The 10,000-nt window shown below is 38.9% G+C and overlaps 2 protein-coding genes across 2 annotated transcripts in view; one reads left to right on the top strand and one right to left on the bottom strand.

Annotated features, from left to right (window-relative positions):
- The window catches only part of LOC111220023 (protein FAM13C-like), an 18,663-nt gene extending 14,212 nt beyond the window's left edge, over window positions 1-4,451 (top strand). The window contains exons 10-11 of the mRNA XM_022742958.1: window positions 2,428-2,529; window positions 2,763-4,451. Of these exons, the coding sequence (XP_022598679.1) occupies window positions 2,428-2,529; window positions 2,763-2,886 (226 nt within the window). The 3' untranslated portion in view covers window positions 2,887-4,451. The remainder of the gene's footprint in view (window positions 1-2,427; window positions 2,530-2,762) is intronic.
- Window positions 4,452-4,833: 382 nt separating this feature from the next.
- The window catches only part of asah2 (N-acylsphingosine amidohydrolase 2), an 11,789-nt gene continuing 6,622 nt past the window's right edge, over window positions 4,834-10,000 (bottom strand). The window contains exons 12-20 of the mRNA XM_022742403.1: window positions 9,321-9,436; window positions 8,210-8,304; window positions 7,476-7,515; window positions 7,306-7,404; window positions 7,100-7,195; window positions 6,234-6,383; window positions 5,829-5,885; window positions 5,631-5,719; window positions 4,834-5,190 (exon numbers count right to left, since the gene is read on the bottom strand). Of these exons, the coding sequence (XP_022598124.1) occupies window positions 4,992-5,190; window positions 5,631-5,719; window positions 5,829-5,885; window positions 6,234-6,383; window positions 7,100-7,195; window positions 7,306-7,404; window positions 7,476-7,515; window positions 8,210-8,304; window positions 9,321-9,436 (941 nt within the window). The 3' untranslated portion in view covers window positions 4,834-4,991. The remainder of the gene's footprint in view (window positions 5,191-5,630; window positions 5,720-5,828; window positions 5,886-6,233; window positions 6,384-7,099; window positions 7,196-7,305; window positions 7,405-7,475; window positions 7,516-8,209; window positions 8,305-9,320; window positions 9,437-10,000) is intronic.

Genomic DNA, 10,000 nt, shown 5'->3' on the forward strand with positions numbered 1-10,000 from the left:
ATTACGTTTTTATGCCTTACTATACCATGACGTTTTTATGCCTTACTATACTATGATGTTTTTATGCCTTATTGTACTATGACGTTTTATTACTTTTTATGCCTTACTATACTATGACTTTTTTATGCCTTACTATACTATGACGTTTTTCTGACTTTTAATGCCTTACTATACTAGGACGTTTTTATGTCTCACTATACTATGACCTTTTTATGCCTTACTATACTATGACTTTTTTTCTGACTTTTAATGTCTCACTATATTATGACATTTTAATGCCTTAATATACTGTGACGTTTTTATGCCTTACTATACCATGACATTTTTATGCCTCATTATACTATGACGTTTTATTATTTTTTATGCCTTACTTTACTATGACTTTTTTATGCCTTACTATACTATGACTTTTTATGCCTTACTATACTATGATGTTCTGATTCGTTCATATACTATGACGTTTTTCTGACTTTTAATGTCTCACTATACTATGACCTTTTTATTCCTTACTATACTATGACTTTTTTATGCCTTATTGTACTATGACCTTTTATTACTTTTTATGCCTTTCAATACTATGACTTTTTTATGCCTCACTATACTATGACTTTTTTCTGACATTTTATGCCACACTATACTAGGACGTTTTTATGTCTCACTATACTATGACCTTGTTATTCCTTACTATACTATGACTTTTTTCTGACTTTTAATGTCTCATTATATTATGACATTTTAATGCCTTAATATACTATGAAGATTTTATGCCTTACTGTACTATGACTTTTTTTCTGACTTTTAATGCCTCACTATACTATGATGTTTTTATGCCTCACTATACCGTGACGTTTTTATGCGTTACTATACTTTAACTTTGTTCTGACTTTTTATGCCTTACTATACTATGACGTTTTTATGCCTTACTATACAATGACGTTTTTATGCCTCACTATAGTAAGGCATCAAAAATAATAAAATGTCATAGTATAATAAGGCATTAAAAGACAGAAAAAATACATAGTATAGTAAGGCATAAAAACGTCATAGTATACTGAGGCATTAAAACGTCGTAGTATATTAAGGCATAAAAATGTCATAGTATAGTAAGGCATTAAAATTCAGAAAAAAGTCATAGTATACTAAGGACTAAAAATCTTAAAAAACATCTTAGTATAGTAAGGCATAAAAATGTCACAATATAGTGAAGCAAAAAAACATAAAAGTATTGTAAGGCATAAAAACATCATAGTATAGTGAGGCATGAAAACGTCAAAAAACGTCATTGTATAGTGAGGCATGAAAACGTCATAATATAGTGAGGCATAAAAAGTAATAAAACGTCATAGTATAGTAAGGAATAAAAACATCATAGTATAGTAAGGAATAAAAACATCATAGTATAGTAAGGCATTAAAAGTCAGAAAATCGTCATTGTATATTAAGGCATAAAAACGTCAAAAAAGGTCATAATAGTGAGGCATAAAATCGTCATTGTATAGTAAGGCATAAAATAGTCAGAGTATGGTGAGGCATAAAAACGTCATATTATAGTAAGGCATATAAAAGCCAGAACAAAGTCACAGTATAGTAAGGCATAAAAAAGTCATAGTATAGTAAGGAATAAAAATGTCATAGTATAGTGAGGCATTCAAAGTCAGAAACTCGTCATAGTATAGTAAGGCATAAAAACGTCAGAGTATACTAAGGCATAAAAACATCATAGTATAGTGAGGCATAAAAAAGGCATATTATAGTAAGGCATAAAAATGTCAAAAAAGTCATAGTTTAGTGAGGAATGAAAAACGTCAAAAAACATCATAGTATTGTAAGGCATAAAAAGTCAGAACAAAGTTATAGTATGCCTCACTATACTATAACGTTTTTATGCCTTACTATACTATGACGTTTTTATGACTATGGCAAACATATAAATACATACAATTACAATTACATACATAGATACATCCATTCCTGCATACATTGATGGATTCATAAATGCATACATACATTTCATACATTACATACAGTACATAGTTACATACAGATACATTTGTACATACATACATGCATGCATACATATGTAGATTCATACATATATATATGTACATACATAGTTATATAGATACATATACATACAGTACAATCATACATAGATACATTTGTACACTTTGTTTATGCTTTGGAACAGTCTGAGTTTTAGGTCAAATGAGAAGAAGTCCCAAATACACACTGCTGTTTTGTAAGAGATCACAAGCCATCAACATTGTAATCTGGACTGAAGTACAGTACTTAGTTACTTCCCTTGAAACTAAGTCTCTGTCAGATCTTGGTGCAGCTGCTTTACAGGAAGCAACAGACAGCATTTTCTTTAGTTTTTCATTTTTCCCCCATTAACACCATCCACACCCTGTCTTCCACCTGAACCAGGTCTCAGCTGCTGCAGAGTCTGCGGGAGACAAGAGCAGAGAAGAAAAACAGGCGTAAAGCTCTCAGAGAGTTTGAGGACCAGTTTTACCGTCAGACTGGAAGGTGAGAGCCAAACCTCAAAATACACATCATGTCACACAACCGTGTGAGGGGTTTGGTTGACTGTAGCCTTGTTTTAGTAAAGTGGTTGTCAAGTAAACACATTCAGATTGTCTTTATATGTATGATCAGCCGTAAAAAACAACATTTTGAGTTTGTTCACACAGAAAACAACAAATCTTCACATCTTTTCTTCCTCTGGGCTCTGACGTGTGTGGTGTTGTGTTTCCTGACAGAATCTGCCAGAAAGAGGATCGCACTCCCATGAAAGAAGAATACCAGGAATACAAACAACTGAAAGCTAAACTGCGGCTGCTGGAAGTCCTCCTCAGCAAACAGAACGTCACTAAAACCATGTGAGAGGAGACACTTCCCAACTGTAACTACTGGTACATCTGTTTCTACTTCAGCGTGTGGAGTTACGGGACATGTTTCTGACAGTGACTGACTTCTAACCGCTTCCTCTCCAAACTAAACATTTGTAAAAAGAGTTTTACAAAGTGTAAAAAGAGACAAGATGTTACACAGTAAACCAGCATCCTACAGTGTTTGTCCACCTGCTTCTTCAAGTCTGAATGATTTTGTAAAACTGCTCCACAGGTAACTGTAAACACGTCTTTTTTTCCTGGACATGAGTGTGATTTAACGGACCAAAACATTTTTATATGACACTAAACATCTTTGAGTGTGTCACACTGAGAGCACGTTAACCTGTGGAGGACTAAGACGAGAGCTGATGTACCACATGAGCTGTGTCCCAGTTCAGGGTCTCGTCTTTCAGAGGAAGCATCTGAAGACAGACTGTGTCATAGCAACGACACTGTCCAGATGTGTCCTTCTTTTCCTGAACCACGAAAGATCCACCTGTTGCATCTTTCGTGGTCCAACATACGTGACACAACGCGAAAATCCTCCGTAGACCAGACCGTCTCATTCCAGTTCAGCCTCTGAACTGGGTCACAGCTGCTGACCTCCTCTCAAACATCCAGATACTGAACCCTCTTGGAAATTTTAACCCCAAAAACTGCAGTTTGAGAATAAATCACTGGGTCCATTTACTACTTGTTCTGGAGCTTTTAACCATATAACAAGAGTTTTCTTGGTTGCCATGGACTAGTTTGACATCTCCAGTTCTCTCCAATCTCTGGTTCCATGATAACTGAGGTAATCCAAACCAGCTAATAACCAAGCGCTCCCAGTTCACCTCTGGAGCAGCTGCTGAGGTTCAATGTCTTGTTGAACATATGCATGGACTGGAAACATCTGGAAACAAAGATGCAATGTACAAATTATTGCCAGTAGAGAGATGCATCTGTATTTATATCATAGCACTTTGATGTTGAAAAGGGGAATTTATTTTTATCCAAAATCTAATGTTAATATGCAACATGGTCTGTGTTTCCAGATGATTGATGGTGTCTTCTATTTTTCACAAACAGAGTCTGTCAGAGAAACTTGAGTCGGCTGTAAATAATCTCGACTGTGTCTCTACTGAATGTTGAGGTAAAGGGCTCAACCAAACCACAGAGTAACAAACATGGAGAGTGAGCTGTGTCTCAGTATCCATCACAATCTGATGTGACATGAAGTTTTATTAAAGACGAAGAGTTTCCTAAATGTGACGTCCAGTTCATCACCAAATGTTGGAGCCGTTTCAAGGAAATGATTCAATATAATCTGATATAATCTCTCAAAACCAGCGAAGATGAGTTTCATCACAAAGTAAAAGGGAAAACGGTTCAGCTGTAGTTTCACCTTCAGCGTGTTCCTGACGTCTGTGGTGACGGTTTCCTGCCCTGAGCTGTTGAAGGCTGTCGATGTTCTGACCTTATTCATGCTTGACAGTTAAATGTGGACTCATGCTGTGATGACGACATCGTCCCTGTGTTGTGTCATTCTGGTTTGCCTCATGAATTTCTACACAAACAAGGTTCAAATAAATATTTTTGATATTAACACAATTCTATCATTTTTCTATAGCCAGCATTTAATCAACATCAGCCCTCAGGAGGAGGGGGTCGGGTCGGGGTGGTGGGGGGGAGTGGGCATGAGCATGATGGTCGGGGTAATATCAGCACTGTGCACTGGAATGAAATGATTGGACGCTAGTGGCTACATAGCCGTGAAGCACCCCTCAAACACATGGTGCTAATCAGCCAATAGAAGGCCAACTTCAGTGCGATGCCCAGACTGATGCTGTGCTTCATTAAAGAGACACAAGCAGAACGATTCTTTCATATTGAATATTTAAAGTTTATCATCATTTATTTCTCTGAATAATAATCAACACTTTATTATTGTCCAGACTTTAAATGTAAATTACTATACATAGTAACTCATTTTACAAAATGTCCTTTCAATCTGAGCCTCGGTCTGAGCATCCCACTCAGAAGTTGTTGTTACAGGTAGTCCCGGAGATGTCCCAGAGACGTCCTGGGAGTTGCTGGTCTTTGGAATTGGTGATGTCAATGGTAGTAAAAGCTGGCAGTGACTGTGAAGATGTCAGACACTCCTTCATATGGCGTGATCACGGGTCGCAGGCCTTTAATCTGTTTGTAGTGTCCGGAGTGTTTGATCCTGTAGGAGCCACTCAGGGCCGACGGGGGAATGTGCCACTCGACTGTGGCGTTACTCCGCTGGTTCGAACCCTTCAGCCACTGAAACCTGCAGCAAGAGACGTCGTTTAATGTCCTCAGAGACAACTGAAGGAGAGAGGCCAGTCTCAGTCACAGGAGCTGACACATTTTATTAAAAAGATTTTGAATCGTGGCCTCCTGTCTCCTGAGTCTAAACCATGAGCAACTTTTTTCTTTTCATGCTACTTTCTATTTGTACTTTTCTTTAACTTTAACTTTACTTTAACTCCACTACAATTGTGTTGTAGCCTAATTTCTCACTGTTTTGTGAATGTTTACAAACAAATCAGATTAAAACATAATGAAAATACTCATTAGGTGTAGTTAAGAATCAGCTACACACCATCCAGCTACAACAGTAAAATACTGTTTCATGCATGAGTGTAGTGCAGGACTTTAACTTGTAACTGAGTATTTTTGTTTGCAGTGTGGTATTGAGGATCTGTACACATCTACACACCAACCTACCTAGTCTCCCATGATGCATCAGTGTGCACAACCTCCCAGGTTTCTGTTCTGTTGTCATAAATCTCCACGGTAACAAAAGTTTTATCTCTCTGCAATAAAGCACAAGAGTGAGGAGGTTAGAGAAGAAGAAAAGAAATAAAACAGAAATAAAACAACGAACAAACAAAGAGACAAATAAACAAAGACAGTTTTTCTTACGATGTCTCCAGAATGTCTGGGGTTTCCTGCTACGAATGTGATGGAGACAACATCACCCTGAAACATGAAAAAACTGTAGTTCATGTATGTTCACATAAAAACCGCAGAGTGTCATCAGCGTAGAGATTGATCACAGATTCATTCTAACAAATCTGCTGCTCAGCTCATGTTCAGGTTGTCAACATTAATTAGCTTCATTGGTGTTATTGTGGATTCACTTAGTAGCTGACCACAGATCTGAATTTAATCTTCATTTTATAACTGTAGTTATTGACACGTCATTACAGATATTGAGATTCAATAAGGATTTAGATTTGATAAGTGTTTTTGATAAAGTGCTATCGAACCCAAACCCTGAGCCAATTGACGAGCCCTGAGGGACACTAGAGGACCTGTGTGTCCTACCTGTCTGTAGATGGGGTACACCTGCTGCAGGACATCTCCAAAGCTGGTGTTCTCTGGTTTTCTGTCAACAGGGGCCTTGGACAGCAGATTGAAGAGATTCTTTGTGAAGAAGGGAGGCTGAGGGCCAGCGGGCAGCTCCGACACTCTGTCCTGGAAATACAACAGCAACACCATAGTATTACCGTTAGTGTGACAGAAATACAAGAACCGTGCTGAGACGCTTTGAGCTTCACACTGTTAGAAATACACTGCAAGAAGAAAGATCTTATTTAGATCATAGTTAGACTTTGTCAGATCGATTGGTATGGAACCTGAGAAAGGCCATACTCACAAGTATTTTTCTATCCTGTTATCTCAACATAAGAAAGCTTGTTGTCTCCAGATAACGAGATATTGTTAGGAGAAAACGATGTTTTGCTATCTCGAGATAAAGTGATAATTAACTTGTTATCTAACGAAACATAATTTTCTCCTGGTAATATCTTGTTATCTCTGGATAATGAGCTTCGTTATCCGGAGATAACAGGATAAAAAAATGCTTCCATAGATTATTATTGTTATTTGTCTTAATTTTATTTTGGGCGCAATCTTGCTCTAAGATTTGGAACTACACTTCCCATAATGCTTCAGGATATGTAAACAGGAAGTAGAATGTTTTCATTGATTTAGTAAGTTAGGTGTAAGCAAAAACTTATCACTTATCACTAATATTATTAATATTCGTTACAGGCTGTTTGTAGTTTTACTTTATTTCCAAATCACCATTAAATATTAAAAGTTACTCGTTAAAAAGTCAAAGGATCATCTCCTTCAGCAGGTGAGTTATCTGACAGCTAGAGGAGGAGCCTCCATGTTTTCAGACACACCTGTGCGATGGCTCTGGCCAGACCTCGGTACTTGTGCAGGTAGGCACTGAGCGTGTGCGGACCGTAGATGGTGGAGGCTCCTTCATAACGCTGCACCTGTAAAATACCAGAAACAAGTCAGTCTCTCTCCTGGAGAATTTAACAGGACACAGTTTGGTGGAAGGCTTTAAATACTACAATACCCATGAGCCTTAGCTATTGTGTACCTGGTACTCTTCATAGGTGGTGATGTAGTGAGTGTACACGTTACTGAGGCCAGCGATCACAACCTCTATGTCCCTGAACGCCCCCTCCACCTGCAGCTCCTGACACACAGTGATGACATCAGCTTACGTGTTTCAGGTGAGATGATGTTTGTCTTCATGTTGTGTCTCACCTGTTTCACAGCTTCTCTTAACCTCCGCCCCGACATGGTGCTGCCCAGGGTCAGGATGAAGATGTGTCATGAGGGTTGAGGTGGTTTGGGCGGTTGCCATGGTGAGGAAATTGAAGTTAATACTGAGTGTAACTTACACACTGAATAAAAATGAAGTGATGGTAACAGCTGATTTTACAGTTTCAGCTGCTGATCTGGAAACAGTTGATTTAAACTTGAAAACTTTAAAAAAAAAAAACTTTAACTTAAACTTTAAAAAAATCAATGTGTTTATTTACAATTAATATTCTCCTGAAGAAGAAGCTGAACTGAACATTAAGATGAGGCAGTACAGCTGTTTTTATCATATGATGGAAATATCATAATTATTATTATTACATCTTTATTAATTAGAGGATCAGCACTATGGTGAGGTAGAAGACTACCCTTACAGAAAAACCACATGAATTTCACATGTACAAAATCACGTGACCACATGTACATGTGAAAGTCACTTGTTGAAGATGTTGTGGGGAAACTTTGAAAACCTGCAGCATTCATGACGTGTTACAACCTGTGGTACCATGTGACATGTGATCAAATGTGGAAAACATGGGAAGTTCCTGTGGTTCATGTGAGTTAGTATTAACTGTACCATCATCAGTAGTATAACAACTGATGACCTGTAGTGTCATCAGTTGTATGAATAGTATGATCATGTGAAGTTATCGTTGGTGTGAGTGAAGTGTTGTTACGTCATCTCTCCAGGAACAGCTACGACCGCCACTGATCCAATGGTGATGATCTGAACGTCGACAATCTGAGGGTGCCAGGGCAGAGGCCAGTTCATCTGCACACACACACACACACACACAAACAGACACACACTAAATGTAACCATGCTGACCAGAGTCATCATAGATCTGGAGAGTTAATTCAGATTGTTCCATGTTCTTAATCATTTTTTTTTTCTAGTGAGTCAATCTGTCGACATAAACACTGACAGAACTCGTTCACCACCAAAAACCTCTCTTCCTGAACCTTAAAGTGATAGTTGTGTTTATCAGACGTGGGGTTGTGTGAGGTCGTCATGTACAGTCAGAGTGTTACCTGCAGTAAATTCAGTTTAGAGGAGCAGCAGGAGGACCGGTACACTAGCAGAGTGATGAGCTGCTGTGGGCGGGGCCAGCAAAAAACACCTGTTTTAGACACTTTTAAAAGACGCCCACTGAAACAATCCAACATCTGTTTAAATGAAGCTTCAGAGAAAAGCTTCAGTATAATATTTTCATCTTTATTTTCCTGTCAGAACAGCACTTTACTTTGGCACTACATTTTTTCAACCACTGAAATACCTACGCACAAATGCACCTACAGTGTGCACTGTATCACGCCACAGCCACAGGTCAGCTGAGCTAATCAGAATGAGGTAAACTTCACTTTGTTTTGACGGGAAGATAAAGAGCTAAAAATATTCTCCTTGAAGCTTCATTTAAACAGATGTTGGATTGTTTCAGTGGGCATCTTTTAAAAGTGTCTAAAACAGGTGTTTTCTGCTGGCCCCGCCCACAGCAGCTCATCACTCTGCTAGTGTACCGGTCCTCCTGCTGCTCTAATCTGAATCCACTGCAGGAAACACACTGACTGAACATGACGACCTCACACAACTCCACATCTGATAACTATAACTATCAGTTTAGTGCTTTGATGTGATGATTTCCTGTCTCAGTTAAAGGGTCACAGCTGATGAACATGTAGAGCAGCTTTGTGTGTTGATGGTTGATCGTTTTTACAGGAAGTGTGTGATCGGTCCCTGTAGGAGAGACACCTGGTGTTTCACCAGGTGTCTCTCACCTGTGTCCTCACCTCCCCTGTGCTGAACAGGATTGGTTTGGGGTGATGACATTCCTGCGTCTGATTGGACGGTTCACCCAGGAGAGCGTCTCTGATCCCGTCCCAGAACGGGTCGCCTTCCACGGCACCTTCACAAAAACACACAGACACTGATTTATCTGAGGTCAGTAGATTCACAAGAGAATGATAGTAGAGACACAGTAGAGACACAGTAGACACAGAGTAGACACAGAAGAGACACAGTAGAGACACAGTAGACACACAGAAGAGACACAGTAGACAAACAGTAGACAAACAGTAGAGACACAGTAGACAAACAGTAGAGACACAGTAGAGAAACAGAAGAGACACAGTAGAGACACAGTAGAGACACAGTAGAGACAGAGGAGACAGAGTAGAGACACAGTAGAGACACAGAAGAGACACAGTAGACAAACAGTAGACAAACAGTAGAGACACAGTAGAGAAACAGTAGAGACACAGAAGAGACACAGTAGAGACACAGAAGAGACACAGTAGACAAACAGTAGACAAACAGTAGAGACACAGTAGAGAAACAGTAGAGACACAGTAGAGACACAGTAGAGACACAGAAGAGACACAGAAGAGACAGAGTAGAGACACATTAGAGACACAGAAGAGACACAGTAGACAAACAGTAGAGACACAGTAGAGACACAGTAGAGACACAG

Source organism: Seriola dumerili, unplaced genomic scaffold (assembly GCF_002260705.1).
Source record: "Seriola dumerili isolate Sdu_G_001 unplaced genomic scaffold, Sdu_1.0 BDQW01000068.1, whole genome shotgun sequence".
In the NCBI taxonomy this organism is placed as follows: domain Eukaryota; kingdom Metazoa; phylum Chordata; class Actinopteri; order Carangiformes; family Carangidae; genus Seriola; species Seriola dumerili.